This window comes from Ciconia boyciana, chromosome 8, assembly GCF_034638445.1.
Source record: "Ciconia boyciana chromosome 8, ASM3463844v1, whole genome shotgun sequence".
Lineage (NCBI taxonomy): Eukaryota > Metazoa > Chordata > Aves > Ciconiiformes > Ciconiidae > Ciconia > Ciconia boyciana.
This window is the reverse complement of record NC_132941.1, coordinates 46579778-46605461: the sequence shown is the minus strand read 5'-3', so window position 1 is coordinate 46605461 and position 25684 is coordinate 46579778. Positions and strand designations below refer to the sequence as shown.

The 25684-nt window shown below is 41.8% G+C and overlaps 2 protein-coding genes across 5 annotated transcripts in view; one reads left to right on the top strand and one right to left on the bottom strand.

Annotated features, from left to right (window-relative positions):
- C8H10orf71 (chromosome 8 C10orf71 homolog) overlaps positions 1-25684 on the bottom strand; it is a 99930-nt gene that overhangs the window by 56148 nt on the left and 18098 nt on the right. Inside the window, exon 1 of one of the 4 annotated variants that reach the window (XM_072869987.1) lies at positions 15016-15170. The exons of the other annotated variants lie outside the window; for them this stretch is intronic. The gene's annotated coding sequence lies outside the window, so the exon portion shown is untranslated. Of the gene's footprint in view, positions 1-15015; positions 15171-25684 lie in introns of those variants that run through there. 4 annotated transcript variants of the gene reach the window in all.
- On the top strand, positions 51-23970 carry TMEM273 (transmembrane protein 273). The gene is made up of 6 exons (XM_072869989.1): positions 51-149; positions 5501-5551; positions 6409-6519; positions 8718-8742; positions 20975-21001; positions 21728-23970. Exons 1-6 carry the CDS (start codon positions 95-97, stop codon positions 21771-21773), a joined length of 315 nt encoding a protein of 104 aa, XP_072726090.1. The 5' UTR covers positions 51-94; the 3' UTR covers positions 21774-23970.

The following is a 25684-nucleotide window of genomic DNA, read 5'->3' as shown; positions in this document are numbered from 1 at the left end:
GACCTGCTTTAACTTTTTTGTTTTTTTAAAGCCACTGCAGAAGAGCTAAATTCAGAACATTTGGGTGAAACCACTCTGTTGTCAAAACTTCACAATGACCTTACTAACAAGATGGATATCAGTCCTAATGGCATTTCTTCTTCTCTTAGGTAAGTGATCTATCGTATTTCTTTTCCATCCTTTTCGAGAGCTTTTTTTCCCCCTGAGCTTGGTGCGGTTATTTATTTCCCAGTCTAATTGTATGTATGTTGTTTAAAACTTTGTTGAGAACTCTGTTCCTTGGAGAAAGAACATTTGTTGAGACAGTCAGGTATTTTGCTGAGTTTTCTATCTAACATGTCCTAGATTGAGTGTTAAGGGGTCAGCTGTGCGCAATCCAGAAGACACCATGAAGTTAAATACCTGCATCTTCGCAGATGAGATGGCAGAGCTGCTGAGCATCCTGTTTGACACTGCATAGAAAGGAGTACTTTAGTAGAGTATAAGGAAAAAGTTGACCTGCGTGCTGCATGCTATCTGCAAGCCACTTTTGGTCTCTGTGACTCTCACTTACAGGACTTTGATGCTCCTGACTCAGGCTGCTTCTAATGCTTCCTGCCAGCCCAAAGCAGGGCTTTCTCATCCTCACAACTTGCCTCTTACTTCACAGTTACTCACCTCCACTTTGTGTAGGGAAGAAGTGAGGCTCATGGATAGGAAGTGTCAGCAGGGGTCATCTTAACATTGGGACTAATGTAGAGTAATGGGGAGGATGGAGCTGGCAGCAGCTACAAAGACAGAAGTTTACATGGGTCACTGTGGTCTCCGAGACGTTAGGTAGGCACCCTCTGGTGGCAAAAGCCTGATCTTTACCTAATGGACACCTCCCACACCACCCTACTTCATGCAGAAATTCATAGAAAATTATTATCTACCCCTGGGGAATCCCACAAGGGCAGTTTGCCTCACCTGAGGCATGCAGACCAGCTATTCCAGCTTGCATCCACTGGATATCTGCTCCTGCCTCAGCTTCTGCAAGCAAAGCTATCCAGAGGTCTAGAGCAGTGCACTATCCTCTTGTCATCCTTCTCACGGTATACACAGGAATTTGTCACTCTCACTATCCTTTTTTGTTGGCCTTTCAAGCCCTCTGCACTTTCTACAGATACTTCCAAGAGTCCAGACAAATGGAGACTGTCCACCACACAGGACATGCATAACTAACTGTTCTTATAGATGTGAAGAGAAAGTCAGCAACAATTGCTCCCTGGTTACTGACTAGTTATTGCTCACCAAACAAATGGCATGAGTCTCATTAATACAGTAGCATCTGCCTAGAGCAAAGAGATGCAGACTCAAGAGCAGCAGGACATGTTCTACAGCAATAGGCATTTCTCAATAGATACAAAGAAAATGCATTAATATGCTCCCATGGAAAGGTGCAGGCAATGGCAAATCCATAGATCTTGGATAGAGGGGTGCCTGGCAAGGACCAGAGCTCAACAAATTCCTGTCTTCATGTAGAAGTGACTCCTGCCCTGATCTGTTACTACAGAAAAGGAATTTGCCTCCAATTTGAGGACTGAGGAAGGACCCCATTTGCCCGGATGCCAACAGTGCCTATCTTACAAAATTTGCACGTAGCTGGGAATTTGCTACACTAAATACCAGCAAAAATACTTTTCTTTTTTTTAATAATGGTTTTCAGGAATGGTTTCCAGCAGGATCATTGCCTGTAACCTCTTTGTTGTCATGGGCATTCCTTATTTGACTCTGGAGTTGTTCAGACACCCATGTGAGCCATCCCTTTTTTCAACCCTACCTCTGGGTTTCCCAGATGCTTGCTTCCTTTCTCATTTGCTGCCTCAAAGATAAACGGCACTGAACCCCTGGCTGCTGCAATGCCACAGGACCAGGTACTATCTGTTGCAATGAGGAGAAACCTGAGATGGTAGAGGAAGGGAGAAGAAAGTCACACGGAAGCAGTAGGCAACAAGCAAAGGGACTAAGGCAAGTGCTGTGCACTGAGAAAGACAAGGCACATGTTGCTGTTTATCACTGCAGGTTATGGCTGGGAGTTGTTCACAATATCTCATAAGGTGGGGAAAGTGAGCTGTTCCTGTTCCCTGACCTTCTGCCCAAATTGTGCTCTGCACCACTTTCCTCACTGCGCTGACCTACGGGCAAGGCACTGCGCGAGCACAGTTACGTAGCAGAGGGCACAGGGAGAACAGGACGTCCCTCGGTGCAGCTCAGAAGCTGTTTTCTGCACAGCTCAGCTCTGTGCACAGCAGGTCTGAGGAGGGCTAAGCCTGCCCAGGGGTACACCAAGATCACAAATCAGGGGCTCCCAGCCCACTCACAGCTCAGTGTACTTATTTGCGGGTCCATCACCTGCTCAGTAGCTCTACCCTGGGGGAGAAAACCACACTGGCAGAGGACTGTGGTGGGCAACCAGAAGCAAAAGCTTCCTCAGCTGCACGCCTGGCTCCGGCATACGGGACCAAGCCCAGCTCCTCAGGCAGGCTGCCGCAGCAGATTCACTTACTCTTTCTCCATCCCCTCCCACCTCTAATGCAAGACCTGGCTAGTCTGCAGTCTCATCTCTGGACTCTCCACCAATGACACATGCACAGAAACGTTCCCCCGCTGGTTGGAGACACAGCCGGTGCCTCTCACCAGCCTCCTGGTGCTGTCAGAGCCTCAGGGGCACGTCTCTGTTATAGTGCCAATTGCACGCTACGCCTGAGCTAGGCACGCTGGAGAAGTGAGAAAGAACCATCGGTTGCTTTGAGACCCTGTGAAAAATGACCCGTGAGTCACTCAAGTATAGATATCAAATTCATCTGTGAGGGTTTTCCACACAGAAGCAAATATTCTCCAAGTTCAGAGGGTTTGTTCAAGGCATGGGAGTTAGTCTAAATCCAGTATACAGAGAAAAGGGGTCACAAAGCTAGCACTGGGACTAGCTTTCTAGGGCAGAACCTGAGGCATCATTTCTAACCCCTTTGTACCGGGAGGTTTGTGCACATCCCCAAAAGATCTAAACTAAAGATGGGATCTAGGTCAAACAGCAACACACATGTATTTGACTTGGTCAATCCACTTCTTTCTACCTAAGGAGAAACTGAAACAAACAGAAGCTGGCTATCTAACACAGTCCTCAAAAGCAAACGGTATTTAAGCAGCATCCAGTAAATGATATTAAACCTTAATTAAAACCATATTGAAAGTATGAATTGAAAATGTTCTCTCTAGCCCTGTGAGTTTTCAGAGATTTCCCTCCCTCCCTTTTTAAAAAGAAACTAATAATTTAATCTCAATATATTAAACTGACCTACATAAAATATTCCATGTAAAATATTATTTCTGCCATAAAACACATAATCTGTCACTGGTTTAATTCCATTAGAAAGCATACATTAAGGTCTATGTATTATGATCATTAGGATAATAAAAGTAATACAATATCACTTTTATTATGTTTGAATTTAAAACATTCTTCATATCAGCACAAAGAATAATTAAGGAGATGGAAGAAAGGTTTTTTTTTTTTTAATTTATAATGAAATAAATTCACAGGCAAGAGCAAAGAGACTGGGTTTTAATCTGGAAAAGCAGGAGCTATGCTTTTTACACCCAATGTGTAGTCTTAGACTTTTTTTTTTTAAATTTCTTTTTCTTTGTAACTTTGATTTTGGTCATTCAGAATGGCCAGCTTTTGTTATCATATCTGCAACTGGATTTCCCACCCCTCCCAACTCCCTTCTCTGAGTGTCATGGGGTTTTTGGAGAGAAAACATTTCTGCTTGTATAAAATAAGTTTCCAGACATTTTAATTCTGAAGAAAAGTTTGGCAAAAAAGGACTTTCAGCTCAGAATTATAGCTCCCAAAATACATTTGCTTTAAAACTCAAGATTTTTTTAAGCTCGTCTCCAGATTTTTGAAGCTTGGTTCATAATTTATGAAAATTTGGGATTAGAAATGTGATTAAGACCAGGAAATAAAAACAAATCTGTTGTGAGCCACCCAATATATCAGATTTTTCTGACATAACCGCGGAAGCCCCAGAGGCCACACTCAGCTCAAGAGAGAGTTTCAGCAGTCTGAAAAGCAGACTCAAGATGGATTTCTGTAAAGGTACCAAAAAGTCTGGTTTTGGAGTGGGAGGACTATGCTTCAAGTTTAAAAGCAATCATATTTCTAGCATTCATTTTACTGGACAAGAAATGAAAGCACAGCTACCCAAACCTCAAGAAGACAGAATTATTTCTCCACAAGAAGTGGAGGAGAGAAAGGAGAGGCAAGCTGGGACTTAGGATGTTGGACACCTTAGCAGTAGGAAAACTGGATGCATTTAAGATCTTAAAATCCCACTTGAGTTTCAGTCAGACGATATTCCCTCACAACAGTGGGGAATGCCTATGAAAAGATGATGTTGTGTGTAAAACAGCTATTCCCACCAGGTCCCATATGTACTGTCACCCAGACAGTGGATTGCCAAAGAGCAAGAGCTGTAGGAGAGGACTGCATGTTCTGCCTGAAGCCTGTACAGGAGACAGAAATTTCATAGCATGCTGTTTTAAAATGCAGGAGTCATATCTGCCTTTAAAGACTTCTCATGCTCCAGGCACCTCATGCAGCTACACACCAATTACATCATTTGGAGCTACTTGAAAAGACTTTGGTGGAAATATCCTTGCATGCCCATCACTGAAAAAAACATTGGAGTGTACATTTTTAGCAATTTCCTATAATAAGCAAGCAACATTAAAACTAAATATGACTTCTCTCCTTTTTCTTGACTTTTTTTTTTTGTTTGGAAAATTTTGAATCTCTTTCCTTCAAAAAGTGTGTGGGAATGAATTGTTTTCTTCAAAGCCACTCCATTCTGAGGGCCTGCACTCTCCAAGCATCAGGCAGCACAGCTCACTGGCTTTATGGAAACGGGAAGGGCCGGCAGGGTGTCCTTTTGATGAACGGGGAACTTGGCATGGGATTCTCTGAAAAGGTTGCTTCCAGACCATAACATTTTCTTGCAAGAGGAAAAGACTCTTCTCTGCCAGCCATAAATCACATTTTGAAGACTGGAACTACAGGCAGGATTGGGACTCATGTTTTCTGGAGAGGGGTGCTGCGGTGTGCCATATCCTCTCCTGTTAGCATGTCTTAGTAGCTTTACTGCATCCATAATCTTTTTCTTGATTTATAGCAACTTCTCCTGCATACAGCTCTCAGGTTTGCAGTGAGAAAACTCTCAAACAGAAACAGTGTTAAGACAACATGAAATTTTAAAATTGTATTTTCTGTTCTGTCCTAAAACTGGCATGTGGTGGCCACATTCCTAAGATGTCCTCATTAACTTGACTGATAACACTTCACTACTCCGGGAAGCCTTCGATCCTTTCTTAAGCTTTACCAGGATCAACTATTCCCTTAGAAATAGCCAGATACAACATTCTCCTTGAATACAGAGCATCCTCCTTGATATCCTAACAGGCTAAAATATTTCCATTTCAGATTTTTGGAGAGCAAAGGTCTATGCTTCTGGAAACTCAGAGGAGGAAATAGGTGAGTTCATGGTGAGATTTTCACTTCCAGACACGAAGTTAGGGGCAAAGCAAATATAACAACAATGAATGTGCTTAGAAGACTTTATGTGCTTTTTATGTCTAGAAGATAATCATCTGGTTGTGTGTTTGTACTTTGCTTAGCACAGCAGAGTCCTGCCATGCAACTGGGGCCTTTAAATGACTGTTTAGTAAATATAATGAGCATAGGGAGGAGAGAGCCCGGAACATAGGTCCTGAACACAGGCACCCTCCTGCCTGACAGATAAAGGTGGACCCTATGTACACACCGTGATTTAAAAAAAAAAAAAAAAAAAAAAAAAATCACAATGTTTTTCATAGTTTATACTTTAAAATTCTCCTGCTTCCCCCCAGCAAAGAATTCTAGAGGCAGAGCAGTCAGGCAGGGCAGGAGGCTGGGTACTGGGAGGTGGAGATGAAGCTGTGCATGTGCAGCTATGGGAAGCAGGAATAAGAGTTTGGCAGGATGCAGTGTGGCAAGGGAGTGGGGATGGGGAATTTCACATTGGAGGGAAAAGTAGAGCCCTAGCTCTAAAACTCAGCTGAGACCTGCACGGACCAAAAGCTAAACTTGTTCATGATCATAAAACAGCATTGACTCCCTTAGCCACAGGTTCATGTGGTTTCATGATGTGCAGGGGATTGAAAGAGTAGACTCTTCTCAGTTGTCTAGTCTGGCTCAGCATTATCAGCCCCTTCTGAAGAATAAATATTTTATTTTTTTTTTTTTTTAGAAATGCATTTAAACTTTGGAAACTTTGTGTCACATCTGAAACACAAAGACCGTATTTATTACTTAATGGTGTATACTCACTGGCTTGTTTTCAATTTTTGCAGATTTCACATATGTTATCATAGGAGTTACTCTGGGAGTGTTTCTAGCAATCAGTTTTGTAGCTGTAATAATCTGCATGATCAAAAAACAAATGATTGACAATGTCTTTGGAGGTAAGAAAAAATACTCCTGATTTCTTATCCAGAGATCAAGATCTCCTTATGTTCTAATACAGCAGATCTGAGCTTCAGTGTTAGGAATTGTGTATGTACTACAGCTCTGGTTTCCCTTTGAAGAACTATTTTAAAAGTGTCTGAAGTGCTGGAGTCCCTAGAACTGCAGATTCACATTTCAGTATAACCAATTCTGCTCATTAGCCTTACAAGAGAAATAGAATTCACTTCAGGTTACTGCCTGGGTATCTTTTAGAACAATTAATTTTTAAAACAAAATTCTGTCTATTCAACATAAGTTAAAGAGCCTGTTGGATTTGCAGAATGGGCAACAGGCTTGCTCACACTTCCTAGCCAAAAATTATGATTTATTTCACTGATTCTGGACTTTTCCTTCAAATGTGATGGTCTGACTCTAAGATATGCAGTTTCCATCAAAGTACAGAGCAAAACTCTCTATAACTTTTCCACTGTGACTGGTTTTCAAGTTGCCACAGGAAAGCATGTTTTTCATCTGAAGCAGGCAAAAGCTCTTTGATCTAACACCATAACTGCTGATAGCAACAGCTTCTTTTGACTTTGGACCAGCAGTTTACAACCCATGGTTTTGGATTCAAATCCAAAATCTTAAAGTTAAACTGAATAACGCTCATCATTTCAGTAGGCAGAAGTTAGTGACAGGCAGAATTTGTTCCATGGGCCTCCCCAGAGGCAATGCAGGTCCATGGCCCTGCATCCTCTGCACAGAGCCTCTCTTACTTGACAGGACTCCAAAATGCTTCACAGAGCACTGTAGAGCAAATATTGTGATGATTTCTTCCACTGCTGAAATACAGCTGTCGTCTGTGGAATGAGGTAACAGCACACAGTAACACTCAACTCCAGTTAAGAGCTAGATATAAAAAAGCATAGCAAATACAATAGCAACACATAGGGGCAAATGAGGAAATGCGAAGTCCTAACAAGCTGACCAGAACATCAGTATAAGCTGTTCTTTTTTTTTTTTTCTTTTTTTCCAAAAAAGAATCCTGGGACTTTGCTAGGGCAAATCTTCGCAACCTAGGTCTTGCTGGTCAAGAGAGGTCTGTACTCTTAGTAGCACATGAAAATTTGGCTCGGAAGGAAACCATAGCAGAAATGGAAGCAGTGAGGCAATCTCATGAAACATGCGGGGAAATAATCCTTACTGAAAGAAGAGGGACTATAATAAATGAGTTTGAGGACTGAAAGCATTGCTCTCTCTATGGCATCTCCATGGTGAATTTCTAAAAGCACCTTTGCAGCTCTGGTGGCATGCAAAGTGCCAGCTCTCGCAGTGCACTTTTAAAACCAAAGAAATTATCATAAATGTAGCCAGTTTCCACCACAAAAATGAGCCAGACATTAAACAAGGAAAATGCAGTGAGAGAACTCAGTAGGGTTGCTACAGCACAGGACTAGGAGCTGCTTGTCCATCCACTGTATCCAGAAACATTTGCTTCTGTGGCCAGATCTTTGCATTAACCTTCACACGACAAATGAGAGGTAATTTCCCAGCATCCAGAACTGCCTAATCTTATTAAGTCAGCAGTCACAGACTTTTGTTTAGTAAAACGGAGAGCAGAGTGGTCTTAACTATTAAGCTTGGAGTGAAGTAGACTGAGCTCTCTGGGCCCAGTACTGCTACGGTGAGCTCAGCCTGCCAGTTATGACCTGATTCCATCCTATTTACAGTAAACAATGGTCTTTTAAAGGATAATTTTGCAAGCAGACTCCCCAGGTACCCCATGAGGATGCCAATGACCATGTAATGCCACTTCCTGAAAGACAAATGGCTGATGCTTTCTTTAGTGGCACTACGTAGCAGGCCTAAAGGGAAACTGCGTCTGCCTCATTCTCATCAAGCATCTGCCCTCAAAGTTGTTTCTCGTGACACTCTGGGGATGCGCTACGATCAAACTCAAAATAACCAAAATATTAGCAAAGATACAGCTCTGAGAAGATTGACATGAGATATTCCATCTGGAATAATCAAGAAGGGCTTCTGGAAGGTTGCATGACGCTACTAATATCAAAGAGTTTTGCCTCAGAAAGGATGGCTGGATCTTTACCAGCTGTAACTATGTTCTCCTGGTTGCATCCTCACAACTTCTGAGCAGGCCTATCACCACTCTGTTCCTGGTTTCTTAACTAACCACATTCTCCTGTTCTCTCTTTAGAGTCAGATGGCAAAATGGATAGAAGGTAAGAATCATTGCCCCATGCGTTTTCTGAGGCGGTGTGATACACAAATTGTAATGTTTAACTCCTCTCTCTCTTTATGCATGATGCTTCCCCACAACTGCGATTTGAATGATAACACACATGTAAGCCCCTAGAGAACCATGATACGCAGTGTATCTAATGGATCTGTGTGGAAAAAGGAAATTCCTTGTAACGGGATTTTGACTTTTCAGAAATAGGAAAGAAATCCCAGCAGACTGAGATTCTTTTTAAAAAGAAAATCCTTCAAACGCTTTTGATTAAGCCTTTTTTTTTTTTTAGTTTCTACTATGTATTATAATACTCATTTAAAAAAAGCATTTTTAAGGGGTGAAAGCCAAAGGCCTTGTTTCAAAAGTGCTGAAGTTGGATGTTTTTTGACATTGCTAGAACTTTTCCACATTTTTTCTGAAACAAAGTTTTTACTCTATTGTCATATATTCACAAGTCCTTTAGATTAAAAAAAAAAAAAGAAAATAAAAAAGGAAAAAAGGAAAAAGAAAAAGATGTAAACCAGGGTAAGTGGCTCCATCACAAATTTCCCAGTTACTGTGTCTGGATCTCAGTTCTGAGAACTCCCTTCACTCCAGGCTCTTACAGGTCAAGTTCATGCAGTGATCATTCCTGCTGGAAGGGATGCATTTTTGCCCTTCACCTTCCTCCCCACTATCCAGAAACAGGAAGACCATTTTAGGTTTTGAGCACCTGATGGGTTCACAGGCAGAAGAGGCAGTGCTAGACTCCTTAGGCAATGGCCACTGCTCATCTCCTCCAAGGACAGGCAATAGGGTAGAGATGTACAGGAGCAGGGACTCTGGACTGCAAGTTGTCTGTTGGCTCATGGTAATCTACAGAGGTGGACACTTTTTTGTGTCCCTTTGAGACATTTTATAAGTGACTAAAAAACCCTCAAACATTAATTTATCAGTATTCTTATGAACTGAAGGCAACAGCTGTACTCAATAACCTAAGAAATGGCTTTTGGCCTCTCTCAGAGAGCTGAATAGAAGGATGTCCCCATCACAGTCCTTCCTCATAAATACAGCACAGCATATGTAAACACTCAGTTGAAGATCAAAGCAAGAGCACCCCTTGCACCAAGTACTTCAATGTTTTGCCTGTTCAAATGAGAAGGGCCCCAGCTGTGAAGCATCTGTTATTTCCCCAGGGAGACACTTCCCCAACCTAAGACGGCTAACTGTCACAAAATGTTTCTTTTCTAGTAACACACTATTCCCTTACAAGACACCGACGATTTCTGTGTATTAACCTAAAATAGATTAGGACTATTATATGTCCAGAAGAACAAACATAGGATGCCCAGTAAACTTTCTGGTGTATTAAGGACAGTATAGACAGAGCAATGAACGGGAAGGGTGTGAGAAAGAGCTAAGCCAAAACAGAAAAGCCAGAGACCAGAGTCAAGAGAAAAAGGAATAAAGGGAGCAGAGGGACAAAGGCAAGAAGAGACACAGAAGGCAGTAGATTTACTGCCTGGATGAAATGCAGACGGTATGATCTATGAACTGCTCCACCTTGGACTTTTCTACCTCCCCGTGCTGTTTATTATGTGTAATTATTTTCCTTCAGAGACAGTTTGAACATCTATGATACAATCCTCTGATCTTTCTAGGGGAAGTGACTGACTTTGTCACATGGCAGCAAAATTTAACATCTTTAATGATGACATTACATCGACCCTTTTGATGACTCCTTGTCCCAGTCTACAGGCATTTGCTAAAAGGTAGAGTGAAGTTTCCAGTTTCATGTCAAAATTCTGGTCTTAAGGCTGGAACCGTGACACCATACACAAACTCTGCCTTAGAGCCACTAACACTGACCAGTGAGAGAAGCTGTAATTCCACAATGTCTGGAGGCAAAACTATATATGTTAAGGATGACTTTTTTTTGTTCCGTAGAAAACAACTAGAAATCCACCATCGCTTCTTAATCAGTTGTACTTTTCAATTCTACTGTGGCAGTGAGTAATTTACTAACAAATCTTTGTTCTTATTCACTTCAGGTCATCTAGGTATTACTCCTTGGTGGCTCATTAAGGGATTCTATAATGCAGGTGTTAATCTGAGGAAACAGTATAGCCTTCTACTGGTCTTGAGGAAACCTCTGACAGTAAAAATACTACCAGATCCACAGCAAACATTTAAAAATGCCCCTATAAACTAATCCTTAGTAGGATTAGTGAAATGCAGATATCCTCGAGATAGCATCAATTTTTAGCAAGGAAGTATATATAGTGCTTTGTTTGATAAAAAGAGCTCTATTTTTCCACATCTCAGACAGTTGATGCAGAACTAGCTTAGCTGGTTTTGCACCATCATTCTGCAACCCAAGCAATCTACTCGCAGAAAATCAAAAGGAAATACAGCATACAGGATTCAATGTACTTTTTCATCCTTCCTCCTAGCCTTCTTCAGGGTAGGGACTTTCCAAATGGTAGAGTTTGTGTTGACATTTTAAACTGGCCTATACCTAATGGGAATATCTTAAAGGTTGGAACTGAACCTTTATAGCACAATAGCTGAAGTATGTAGTAGCCTTCTATAGGACTGTCACCCATGTTGGTCTCTCTTCATTGTAGGACCAAACTTGACCCAAAGAATGGGGTTATATGCCATGTTTGGGATTCCAACATTCTTCATCTAACTGGTTGAGGTTGTATATCTCTGAAAGGAGATGTATGGGAGGTAGCCACTCTTAACAACAGCAACCAAAAAAAAAAATAATCCCCCAAACCACATGAAAACAAAGCCACCACAACTCCCCCCAGGTTATTTTATGAAAAGAGCATTGAAATATTATTCATGCTGAGTACTTGCACTGTAAGTGCTATAGTATTAAAAATACCAAGGAGATTCCTCAAGAAAATCCAAGCTGTATGTTCATTTTTATCTTATTTATTTTTCCCCATAGGTCATAGGGATAGTTTCCCATTTATTCAGCTCACCTGAGAGACATGTGATAATTAGGTCTAAACTGATTTTAGCTACTTGTTTCAATTCCCTGGGGATTCTAATTCACAGCATTTTTAGCCCAGTGGCTAGTCCTGGAAAACTCTTTGATAAAGCAAAGTCCACTATCTGAAATCTCTTAGTTCTAGATTTACTCCAACCGATCATGCAGCCATCCTGAATCCCTCAGGGATACAGGCAACCTGAAACCCTCAGTGATAATCAAGACACCACCCCTTTTAGATCAGAGAGGAGAACTGGCATATCTTCTGCAGACAATTTCATTTTCTGCTTGACCAGTGATGATTATTAGAGTTTGTTTGGGAAAAAACCTTAATCCAACTGATAGAACACTCACAAAATTCACCTTCGGCCAAACCTTGTTTTAAATTTCACATCATTATTCCCACAAAGCAGCTCAAGCCACTCAATAATTTCTCTCCCTAGCTGGGACATACTCTGAGTGGGTGTCACCCAGCACAATACTATCATAGTCGATGGAGTTGGTCAGGCTCATACCAGTTGAAGGCCTTGATGAAGACAATCTTTTATGCTAGAACCCTGATTAGCTGGTACTGAACCTAACCCAATACATTGCAAGAACAGGTTTCCGCTAAAATCGGGAAGCATTCTGATGCGTCCTCCTTGATACTTTCCCTAATACTTAAAACAAGTATTTTTACACTCATGTGACACTGACAGCTCATTGTGAAATAATTAACAGCATTTACCACTTTATTTAGTCAGGTATATAACATTAAGATTTAAACAATCAATTCACAATGGGATGTCCTTAAACTCAATGGGATATTTACTAGCACTTGAGAAGAGAAAGAGGCTTGAGGCAAGCTTCTGCCAGCTAACAAAACAGTAATTTAGATGTCAACTGACAATTATTTAATGTCCTCTTTTTTAATTAATAGCTCATGTCAGTTTCAAATGCCATCTTGGTGTAAGCTTGGTAAATTATAATGCCTAAAAATTTCATGCAAGTTTAATGTATTAATAAAAATGTCTGGGTACATTTAATGCTAGCAATATTTTGAGTTAACTACAGTGCATGGCAGTCAGATTTATTTTGACAGAAGGAGACAAAGAAAGAGGCATACAGAGACAAGGAGAAGGATGGAGAGACAGAGAATGTTTACTAAAAAGAAAAAAGTACATATTTTAAACCTGCTGCAATAGCAAAAAGGAATCAGTTGCCTCAACACATCCTGAGCAACAGCACACACCGAAACTCCCCATGCCACTCACTGGGTTCTACAGGCCCCCATGTAAATCACTCAGCAGGAGATCAGGTTTTAAATGCAATACACAAGTCATTCTGATGTTCGATGGAGGAGAGGAGGAGCTTGGGAGCTGCATCAGCCAAGTGCCAAGTGTATCAGTGATTTTCTTTTGCTACCCAAAGCAGCATCTAGATGTTCTCTTGTATTTTCCCACTTGACTTCTAAGGGACCAAATTCTCTTTCCTTTGCTAGACTATGCTTGGGAAACACAAGGTACTCTTGAGAATCAGACCATTCTGTAGGCAAATGGAGGAGGGCTTGGAACGTTATCGCACCCTTGAAAGCCTCCAGTCTCCTCACTGTTTAACCCAAAAAACAGCGCCATGGATTACATAGGAGGTGAAATTGTCCACTTGGAAAATATAAACATCAGAAATGGATGGCATGGCAAAGACTAGGTTTGGGCAATCATATGCAAGGTTGAATGCTGAGCTGCAGTTTCTTCCAACTAGCAGAACTGTCTCAGCTTAAACATTTGAGCCAAGAGCCTTTTTCCTAGCATTTCGTCATGTTCAGGTCTGTAGCCAGCTGCACTGACAGGCACAGATAGTGAACAGGAGCTGATCTAACAATTTCATATCCTTCAAACAGGTTTAAAGTCAGATAGAAAAAAAGTCTCCTGTTTTGGAGAGGAGACCAGTTCTTTCCGATCTAAATAGTCCAAACTGCTCTGTAGTACTGTGAATTGCAGAATGCATCGTTGACCAAACAGGAAGCCAATTGAGTAGGCATGAGTCATATCACTGACACCATCAGCTGCAAATGAGAGACAAAACCTGTCTAATCACCAGAGCCTGAGCTCACAAACAAACTTAACTGGAGACCTAGTTTTGATGGTAGGGTACTTGAGAAAGCCACAAGTGGGAGTCCTTTGGAAAATGGGCCCAAAATTTACAAACCAAAATCCATAAGTAAATACACATTGAAAGAAAAGAGACTTTGGCCTTGTCTGAACATGTCACTGGAAGAGCGGTGCACAAGGAAAGAGGATCAAGATCTAGAACACAGCTTGCGCAGGACGCTGGTCATTGAAATGCATTGCAGCAACTCAGATACTGCATCAGCTATTCACATGTAACACTATACATTCAGTCTGCAGCCACGGAGCGATACTATCTGACCCACTCTACTATCCATTGAAATCATATCTGCTTAAGACGCAACCACATACTGCTGCTCTACTATAGGCAAGTTCAATGGCAAAAGTACTTGAAACAGCATGATGCCAAAAATAAATCTGCAAAGGAATTATCTTTATCCATTTCCTAATCAGAGTGACTAAGATGTCTTCTCCACAGAAGATTTTTATACAAAGAGAGCAGGAAACAGGGACTGGTACTGGTTGTTTTAAGCCATGCTACAGCAACTTTTGTGAATTTTACTTTTCAATGAAGTAATTCCCTCATATGGAAATATGTCAGACTTGGAGACAGATGTTTTCTTTGCACTGACCTGAGTTTAAGAGGACATTTTTCCCAGCAGAAAGGTATATCACTTTTCAGCCTGGAGATACCTGGAATGAGGCTAGTTCATTCTCCACATGTCATTAAGCTGTGGCCTTCCTGCTAAGACCCCCATTAAAAGTTAACATAGGATTTGTTCAGACACCTTTGCAGAGGGAGATGAAATCAATGACTCATTACACAAAATATGTGGCCACTGAATTGTCTGTCACTACAAAGCACTAACAAATATTGGCAACTGCAGATGGATATGAAGAAGCACACGTTTTCCCAGGCATAAATCTATGTCATATATCCCCAGGAGATGGGCACTATAGCATTCCATCTTTACCTGCAAGACTACAGTCTCCACCTTCCAAGTTTCCTACTGCTTAAGCATGCTCCCTCAGTTGCTTCCAGCTGTCTCTTATCTTTCTGATTCACCTCTTCCAATGCATGGGATGCAAGTAAGAAATACAGGCATAGGAAAGGAATTTGTTAAGCACAGTCACTGGTATTCTGAGGAAAGCATTGAAGTGTTACCAATCTTACCAGAAGAGCAAGTGTTGGTATGGAATGGTTTGAAAAGGTGAGCTGGCTTAGCCTTTCACGCGGAATCGCAGCTGCTTGGTCTCTTCCCAGGCTGGCCTTCGGACATGTAACAATGAAGAATCTTGATTTTCAAAAAGTGCTTTTTTCTGTAAATGTAATATATGACTCTGCCTACCATTCACTCAAACTGCAACTGACTCAAATTGTAAATCAAACTGCAACTGACTCACTAGCCTTGCAAAGAAGAAAAAAAGAACAAAAAAAAGAAAGAAATTTAAAAAAATCCTGTGACTTATGAAATGGAAGAGTTATCAGAAGCCATTCAAAACCAGTGGCACTTGATGGGTCTCTCATGGGCAGTCCTTCCTGAGATGTCTCATATTTCTGCATTAGCAGAACAGTGCCTGGAACAGACCAAATCCTCCAAGATGCTTTTCAACAGCCAACATTTAAAAAAAAAAAAAAAAAAGAGCTTCAGCCGTCAGAAACTAGAGCTGACAGAAAGAAACCTGGCAGAAGGCAGCTCACACTGCACCACGGGTGGGCCTCCTTGGCACGACAATCACTTCATATAGTCCCACAAAAACACACCCCACTGGATCTGCCCCAGCCCACCAGTTACCTCCCTTTCCCCACTCAACTCAGTTTTGCCCTTGTTGTGTGCAGCCATGGCATTCCTGCCATAGAAATAAAACATTGTCTGGTCTGGAAAGTGCAAGGTTTAGCAGAGGGATATGGGAAAGCAGAGAAGAAAAAGCACTGGAGAACATACCAAAAAGCTTCAAACTCTATCCAGCTTTCACCTGCCTACGACCATCGCTGTAGCTGATGGAAATGGTAGAGCTCTGTTGCCTTCTAGTCCATATATTGTCCCATCTCCATCCTGGTTATCTTTCCCAGTGCCCACTGGGCTTTCTTCACCCCTCGTCTGTAGCCTGCAGGTGTCTGTTTTTCTTCCCATGTGGAGGACTAGAAATGGCAGTGCTCATACAATACAAAGTATGCCACAGCTCCCCCCATACCTTGCAGACCACTGCTCTTGGACAGACTGACTGCATTCTGGTCCTTGCTTTGGGCTGAGTGCACCCTTTGGCCTTGAGTCTTCATCTTCCACAGTTCCATTCCCATGTGCCCCAAGTATCTTCTGGACTTGTGGAGGAGGCAAAAATGAATTTCAGTGCTACAGTTCCTCCTTACAGGAGCAGCGACCCATTCAAAGTAGCCTTCTCATGCATGGTCATAAAGCATCTTGCAACAACAGAAGTGAAGTATCAAAGGGAAAAAATTAGCTGTACCCTATGTGCACCCCTGTTCTCTCTAAATCCCCAGTAATCCAGACAACTTCCTGGATTTCTTCAGTAATCCTTAGAGCCACTGAGTTTCCTGCATCTGTCTTTGTTCTCCTAAAACAAGAGTCTTTTTTCTTTTCCTCTCCCAGGAATATTCCTCTTAAACTATGATGGTCAGTGCCATCTTCTTGGATCTGGAGAAAATCAGTCATGTAGATTCAGCAGAATCTTTGACACCTCTGGGGTCAAAGACTTGAAAGTTTTCTCTTAACATCCCTCAGCTACATCCTAAGCTGTTCTTTCACTTGCCACTCTTTTTTTTTTCCCAAGCAGCTCTTTCACAAGGTCTTTCATCCTGCCAACTAATATATTGTACAAACAGCCCAATCATCAGGTCAACATAAAGTTTTCATAAGTTGTTAGAGGTTTACAAATAAGGAAAAACAGAGCCAGCAAAGACACTTAGCCTCCTCCATGCTCTAAACAAGCCTTGCAAAATCAATAAAAAATGATTCTTCTGTGCTCTGCTTTGACTACAGAGCCTCCCTTCACATTGCCACCATGACCAAATATCAGTAGTGAACAACTATCAGGTGAGTGGGAGTGGAAGACAACTTGGAGAGCTACAGTCCTCTTAGGCAGAAGTGCATTTGCACTTCACTAAGGAGCAGACACCACCTGTGCAAGATGAGTCTGGCCCTGCTGATACACCAGAACGGGTCCGATTCCTTGCTCAGCACTGTAGGGATTAGTTGGTAGCTGATAGACTGAAGGCTGTATTCACTGCCTTAGGTTTTCTTGGTATGCATCCTTGGAAGGGAGTTTAATGAAAAATATTTAAAAGCTGCACAAGTGCCATAATAATGCATGCTATTGCAAATAAACGTAAGTATGAACAGAGATGGCCTAAACAACTCCATGTGTGTTTTTGTAAATGTTAAAAAATGAGCAAATGAAATCAGCAGAAATGGTTGTCTCAACTCCTTGCACATATACACTTGCAGAAACAAAATGTAAATACCCATTCTGTGTTGAGGCAATGGTCACCAGTGACTAGAGCAATAAACTGGCTTTTCTACTTGGTTCCGTCACTGTCCTGTCTAGCTGAACTTGTTCTTCTGAACAACCTTGGACAAGTTACTTTGGCTCAGGTTACCCTTTCCATAAAATGAAATTAATCTTTATATCATACACTTCAAAACCAAGGACACTAAGCTTTGCACTGTGCTGGGGACACCAGGCTTTAAAAAACAGCACAAAGACACTCTGTAGGCACTTTCAGGCTCTCAGTTCCTCTTAGCACCATTCCTTAATGGAGGGAATACTTCATATACAGACACATATGCACACAGACACAGTTTTATATATATATAAACACGTATAGCCCAGACTGTTAGGGTGAGATTAATTCATTAAACCCCTTTCCAGGATACAGCATACTTCAATGATGCCAGCTACCAGCCTGACGGGCAGAGTCACACTTTGGCTATTTTTTGCTCCTCCCTGGCCACTCTCCACATTCCCTGGGAGAGCATCTGGCCCAGGATGCCTGTGCTCCCTTCAGATCTGGGGGCTGCATTTGCGGTTGACCTTTTCACAGCTGCCAAACAGAGAGGAATCCTTACTCCTTCCTACCCCTCTGCATAACTGTTTGAGGCTAGTCTTGAATAGCTCTAAATCATTTGATTGTAAGAGTTGGTCCCAAACGTGCTGAGTCAGGAGAATGCTTTCCTGGTAATACTCAGACACCTGTCGGAGGCAATTCCTTCCACAGCCATCGTGGTCTCTGCTGGCAAACTTGCTGGTGCCACTGATTCCAGCAATAAATGAGTAACGACCTTTCCCTGGAGCTGCTGCGAGTCTGGATAAAAAAATCAGAAATGTTTCTGGAAGAGTACCCTCTTCACTCCTGTCAACAGACACCCAGGGTAACTCAAATATTAGATGCCACCAAGCAGAGAGCCTCCTGCTCCCAGGCAGTGCCCATCTGCCATCCAGACTGAGTAGTTTTATGTTGCCGAGGGTGACAGCATGGGATTAGCTAGGAATGAAAGCAGCTATCATAGCTAAAGGACAGCTTAAAAACAAAACAAAACAAAACAAGGCCTCCTGACGCAAGAGACTCAGAGTGCCACAGGTCTTAGCCAGAAACGAACAGCATCAAATCAGAGCTCCTGCATATTCCAACTGACAGAATTTCCTGTGTCCCACTGAATTTCTGGACAATTTCACACTAAACATATGAAAAAGGAGTCATTAATTTCACATGGACTCCTAGGAGCCCTTTTTCAGTGACTCCTGAGAAAATAAGATTATTTATAGATCCTTTTTTAAGATCATGCATATAGTCTGTCAGATCATTTTATTTCAGTTCCCTGATCTCTTACTCTCCAAGAGTTCTGCCTTGAAGGACCTGTACTAGGTATCAGCAAAGCTAAGTTTGTTTTTCTTCTGGTTGTTGCTTATAACCACCCACCTCCGTATTGCATGTGCACTTTACAGCCTGGTGTCAGAGAACAAATAGCAAGCTGAAAGAAATGAGCAAGTATCGCACAAAGTGATGCTGACTTCTGCCTGGTAGGCTGCAAATGCTTGGGGATCCATGGATTATTTCTCACGGTTCACAGAAGTTTATGGGCCTAAAGGCTTTCCATATGGGTTTAAATTGGGTTTAAAGACACTTCACAGAGGCCCACAGCTTAAATGGAAAATTTGTACGGACTTCTAAATGGAAAAAGACAGAAAACCACTGGCTGAAAAGTAACTAGGTTATTTTTTGTGCATTAAAAACAACACCTGGACCACTCCCAAATCTGATTTACTACATAGACACTGAAATGCAAGTGCTGAAGAATAACTGCCCCTTTAGGTGGAAATGCTGTTTTAAAAGTGTTTGTGAACTGGTTCCTTTGAGTGAGCTTCCAGCACAGCCGCATGTTCTGGTCAGGCAGTCACGCATCTCCACTGCCTCAGGGAACTGGCCCTGCCAAAAATCTATGCAGTATAACACAAAAGTAATTTTCAGAGAGATCAGGCTGTTCAAAGACATCTGGCACAAGGGAAGTAGTGAAATATTACAGCCGAGGTGCTGGGGAAGGCTGAACCATCCTTTCCTGCAGCAACTGGCATTGTCAACAGTGGGAAGGCTGCCTGAGAGCATCAGCAAGAAAGCCACTCTCTTTAGGTGACTAACTGATTACATTGGGCTACGTGGAGAAGAGCATGGGCCTCCCAGCCAGTCTCTGCTTTACTCTTTTTGTATGCAGAGAATTGAGTTACTTAGGATTAGGCCACAGGTAAGCAATCACTTAGGAACGGTGCTGAAAGACAATGCCCTTCCCAGCAGTTCCCTGCTACTTTCTTCTCCTCCGACACAGGCAGGGGAAGGGATCAAGTGAGCATCTCTGAACCTAATCCATTGCTGATTCACCCCAGTTAGCTCAAATCACCTTGCACTGGCCTTGTTCTGCATTAATCTGTTGTCATAGTCAGAAGAAGAGGGGAAAATTGTTGGGTTTTTTAATGGCTACAGTTTCAGACAGGCAGGAATTTGTGTAACTTAGTTCACATGCTTAAATCTGTGTTATTTTGTGTGAAGAAATTTTGACAAGTTCATAAGCGCAGCCCATATCAGGTCCCCTGATTATGTTTTTGAGATGCCTCTCCTTTCTGGGAAAGAGCTTCCACAAGCTGCTTGGAACAAGCTGAAAAATACTGCTGCATAACTGTGACATCCTGTGTAACATCAGAGCTGTGTCACTAAAAGAAATTCCTCATGTGTACAAAGTGCCAGAGTGATGCAGGCAAAGGAGGGCTGAGACAACCCCCAGGTACCTCCAGTGTGGTCACCAGGCTGCAGGCAAGCAGGCAGGTACTGGCTAGGTGCTGGCGAGTTTCCCTCCTTGCACTTCAGCAGACACCTTCTCTGGATGCCCTGGAAGCTCCCCAAGGGCTGGGCAAAGCAGGCAGTAGGGGAACTCAGCTGTGAAAGCACTGCAGGACAAGATGCTGCTGCCTTATAGAGCTATGCTGCCTCACCCCAGTCCCAAACTGGAGAAAGAAAGAAGGGAGGAAATGGAGCAGAGCAGAAAAAAAATCCCTCTGATTCCAGCCTGTAGATGCCTCACTATATGGTCTCCCGTGGACTGTATGCCCAGTTCAAACTAGAAAGATGAGAATCAGGTCTTAACTCCTTCTTACAAACACTAACAGTTAGTGCAGTGAATTTCACATGAACAGAAAATTTCAGTACAGCTTTCTAAAAGACATGTGTGACAAAGTTGCTCTCAGAGAAGGAAAAAGACTGAGGCAAATTACAAGAAGCACGTCCCTGCCTGTCAAATCTCCTGTGAATTCTTTCTTTAGCAAAGTCACCAGAAAATGCTTAAGTAGTATTGAAGGAAAGGGACTACGATGAATATCATCTCCCAGTGGAGTCATGAGATCTAATATAAACAAGTTGAGGGCTGCAAGGCAAGGGAAGGTCTTATTCCCAAGCACTGACACTAGATGGAGTAAAACGGAATAAAAAATTAAGAGCAGTGAAGAAAAGAGAAAGGAAGAAATGTTCCTGCATTTCCCCAACTCCTAATGTGTTGCTTCTTTGAATACTCATCTTTGATTACTGCTCTGAAAGCCACAATTAATATCTCATTCTCTGTACTTTGCAGGTCAAATATGGGATCAAGCCAAAACAGGTATGTTCTGGGGGAAGGGGGAGTCTGGTGGAGCAGGGAGGTGAAGTGACAGTACTAGGCAGACACACAGAAGTTGTAAAGGCATATCCACCCAGGTAAAGGGAAAGGTCGCACAGCAATAAAGGCTGTGGGGTTACCCTGAGTTCCTACTGACAGCCCAGATCTGACAGATGCTCTGCATGGCCTAAGGCAAGTAATTTAACTGCCTTGTCCTCCAGCTTCCCAGTTGTATACCTGGAATACTTGACGTAAGGCCCAGGCGTACTGCAAGGCTGCCTGCCCTGCGCAGCTGCAGTGCAGCTGCCCCCACATTAGCAGGTACTCCAAGTAGGAAGCTCTTGGAAAGACGCAGCCGCAATCTGGATCCAGGAGCTGCTCAGCTGCTCCCCATTCATGTGGCGAGGCAATACGAGGAAGCGGCCCAAATGATGATAATCCAGAGTCTGCAACACGAGGAACAGTTCTTGAATTAACATTTGCTCTGTTAATTCACTTAGGAAAAACAGATACCTCTAAAGATACGAATAAACATCTAGGAAAATAAAAGTTAAGTGGGAGGAACTTCGTGAATGTAATTCCAGCAGCTCCATTAATAATTTTCTAGAATTCCTGTAATTTTTATCTGGGTATCTCCCAGCTCAGCTTTTACAATGATGCTATGGATCATCCCAGGTAAAACCAAAGCCAGAAAGTTACTGTTAACCTCTGATGTTTCTTTCTTTTCAGAGAGGACATCAATGCACTAGGAAAACAAAGTACAAATGATCAATAATCCTTTTACAATCAACAGTTACCCGGTCTGAGGATCAATAGAAGGCTCTTGTGCGCAGGCAGGAATCCCACCAATGCCAATTCCTTTCTTTGTTCTTTAATTGAAAGACTGATTGATTGATTACAGGAAGAGCTTATAGTGCATGCTAACTTCAATCACCTGCACACAAAAAGCCTGCAATCCGCAACAGCATGTATACGAAGGAAACGTATGAGGAAAATAAAATACATGATCTCTGCTCATTAATAGATCCTGTTTAGTCTGTGATAAGTATATGATTGATTTCTAAAACCAATTAAATACAGGGTAATCAAAAAGATAGCAATACATTTCAGCAGCAGAATTCATGGTCACACCCATATTTCAAGTTAGGTAAATAATGACTGAAGTAACTTTAAAAATCATTATTTTGAGTTTGAAATAAAACAAGGCTTCTCAAGTTTTTCAAGGAAATACATTTCTAAGATACACTAGATACACTAAAGTTGTATTTTTTTTTAGCTTTAGGACTGACGGGTTTTGTTTAACTGTTGGTGGTAATGCTAATTTCAGACATTTTAAATGTATTACGGTCATTTAAAATTAAAAATTCCTTTTTGAAATAATGTTTTTAATGTTTCATTTTTAGAACATTGAAATAAAAACAGTTTTGTATACTAAAAAAAAAAGTTTCTGGACATCTGAAACAAAACATTTCACATCAACATTCTATAAACAAGCTAATCTGACATTTCCAAAATTCACCCATCCCTATTTTTTTAGTATAAAACAATGCACTAAGTTCAGTCAGAATTTGTGAATAATTTCAGTCTCCCAGCCCCTTCATTCTTGTTCTAGTCTATATATTCTGTTGAATTTGATTTCATAAAAATTGCTTTGCCTGGCTCCAATTACAAGCTTCTTACAGTGGGAGTGACAACAAGAAAAAATAGAGCTTTGTCTCAGAACATTTAGAATAGTTTAAATAATTTTAAATTGGTTTAAACCTAAGTTATTTTGTAAACATAAGCTGTGATCCTGTGACTTTGGTCTTAGTTGAGAAAATAATGCTATGGATTCTATTCTGTTTGTTTAAATCCACTTCTTTCAAGAATGCTTTATTTATAACAGATATTGTCATTACAAGGTTCAAGAAAAGCAGGAAGATTTTTGTATTTCAAGCCAGGCTTTCCTTTCAGCTTGTGAAGACAGGGCAGCAAATGTCATCTGTGGGAGCTCTGGCAGCACTTGGCTAGCAGCAATGCCATGTTGGGCATCCTCTGCTATTTCTACAGCTCCTTTCCAGAAACCCAGCAGGACTCAAAGGCTTGAGAGCCTCAGGTAGATGGCATGCCCAACATTAAGTAATGTCGCTATATTTCACAGGCATAGCTGTTATGTCGTAGCATTACAGGATGACTCCAAGCAGGATGCTACACTATCTTATGGCAACTTACAAATAACCACTATCCGGATCCAAAGACCACAAACTGTAAATAGATTGGATCTTCGTAAACTTTTAGCGCAGGCCAATGTCTATAGACATATGGATTTTTTAAATCTCTCATTTAACGTACATTCCTAAAGTTAACTTTTAAACCAGTGTCTGCTTTCAGTTATGCCATGTGGCAGATCATAATAAATAAAGCTCTTTCCAGGTCTTCACTACTGTAATGTAACACAAGTTATCCAACTTAAAAAAAAAAAGGCGAATGTTAGACTGAAGTCCAACCTAGAAATTCTGTGTATTATTAAGAAATACCACTCAAAAAAATAATGGAAACCAAGGCCTCCCATCCAATAATCAACTTTCAGATCGTGAAGAGCTGCAATTAACCCCACACATTAAAGACAGAGCTGATGTGCTGGGTCAGGGACTTAGAGTCAACACACTGTCAGAGCATGAGAGCAGAGATATCAGAATTTTGTTTCTATGAAGAATAAGCTACTGTACTACTTGTAACTGTAACTGAAAGCATTTGAATATGTTTTTGTTCTGACCTTAGCAAAGCAGGTAATTTTCCAAATGTGCAAAGGAAACTGGATGGTAATTTTTCTACACATTTTGAACAACAAAATGCAAGGTTTATTTTCAGAGAAAATTGATACATTGGAATAATTTCCCTGGATTCCTAGGTGTCTGTTACCCAGTTCAGTAATACTGCAGTTCATTAGCAGCATTTGCTAACAGATAAGCTAAAGCTGTAATGTGATACTTGTAAGTAATTGTGTGTGTGTGTGTACATGTTTAAGTGAATAAACCATCTTGTAAGGTATCTGTTAATTGATTTTCTTCCTTTAGTACCATTTTAATTAAGACTTGGAACAGAAGAGAGCATGTGGTCAGGGAGGGAAGCTATTACCTTCCCTTATTTGTGTGAACAAATGTTTCTTTCACATCCTTTCAGTACACTATGGGAAATAAAAATTAAAATAAACAAAACATGGTAAGTTACAAGCAGTAGAGGAGAAAGGCCTGGAGAATTAAGGTTAGTAATCTTAACCAGGCAAATGTGCCGGGGTGGTGAATAGATTATGAATTCCCGAAACCTTTTGGTGTGTGCCTTGGCTCCCTGGGTATGGGAAAAGGATGGGCAGCACTGAGACAGACAGCTGGGGACAGGGGCCCCCAGAGCTGCTGCTTCTGCTGCCACTGAGAGGTTTGGGCACACGTAGTAACTGCCACCGCTGCACGGGTCTGCCGTGGCAGCAGCGATCAGTGCCCCGTAATGCCTAACTCTCCCACCCCACAACTGCAGCAGTCAGCCTGACTCTGTACAGACAATTGAGGCTGCTGCAACCATTTTGCCACCCCAAGGAGATGCTGGTTTTGCCCATTCCTACAACCAGCCTTACCAGCACCGCTTGCAGCATCAGCAGCTCCTGAATTTGGGCCAGGCTGCACAGCACTGCTTGTAAATAATCAGTGAAGGAAAACTAGATGAAAGAGGAGCATTTTGGAGGCATTCAGTCAAAAGGCAAAGGACACTGTTAGCTCCACTAATTCTTGATCAAGGACGCAGCCCAGGCAGTCCACAACCAGCACAATAGGCATCTGTGCTCGCCTATTTGCCTGTCCAGCATAGGTTACGCCTGCCCATGCTGAGCGTCCTGAGTTCGATCTGAGCGTGCTGGCGTTCCCCTGAATGGATAACAGCGGGAAGGGCTTCAGAGTTGGGGTTTGGACACATGCCCCAGTTATGTCATGCTGGACCTGCAGTCTTCTCGTGGCAGATGCACAGCAACATAACGATGCTCGTGAATAGAGTTATTCAGAAGAGGAGACAGTTACAGACACAAGAAGTGAGCTAAGAGGTGCATACACAGCATGCATTTCTAAAGAGAAAATGATGCAGCATTGACTTTAGTTACAATGCATGTGCCACAGCAACAGCGGGATGATTCAAGTCAAATCCTGCTATCAGCTGCATCAATGCAAATAGAGGCTAACTGCAGGAGTCACACAGCTTGGTGCAGCACTCCCTCACATGGTAATAAGTCAGGCAAAAATCCACTGGACTCAGTACGACTGCATGGGTAGAAAAGAAGTGCCTGTGGGAGGAGTCCTGTAAATCAGACCTCACTGATATAAATCTGCTCTGAGCAGTGTGAGGAAGAGTCCGATTCAGCTCCTTCCAAACCGAAAGGATGGAAAATGTCATAATAGTAAAAATAGTTGCAACCTGAATCTTTCTTGGCCTCTCTCATGCCTGTAAGTGAAAAATCAGTTCATTTTAGTCAAGAGTATTTTTTCTGTTTCTTATAACTGCACTTAATCAAATACAAAAGATTAAGACTGTTAAAAATGCTTTGTCTCACCAACCAAATATGGGAAAACAAAAGCAAAGGAAAGTAGCTACCTAGCAAACTTGAAAAAGAAAGGATGTTTATACTATACAAATAGGACCTATAGAGGCTTCAAACTTCTGAAA

Excerpts from the sequence above, each read along its gene's own strand:
- TMEM273 (XM_072869989.1), top strand. The coding sequence starts at position 95 with ATGACCTTACTAACAAGATGGATATCAGTCCTAATGGCATTTCTTCTT. Across the intron at positions 150-5,500 it reads GGCATTTCTTCTTCTCTTAG|ATTTTTGGAGAGCAAAGGTC; the intron begins GTAAGTGATCTA and ends TTTCCATTTCAG. Across the intron at positions 6,520-8,717 it reads GATTGACAATGTCTTTGGAG|AGTCAGATGGCAAAATGGAT; the intron begins GTAAGAAAAAAT and ends TTCTCTCTTTAG.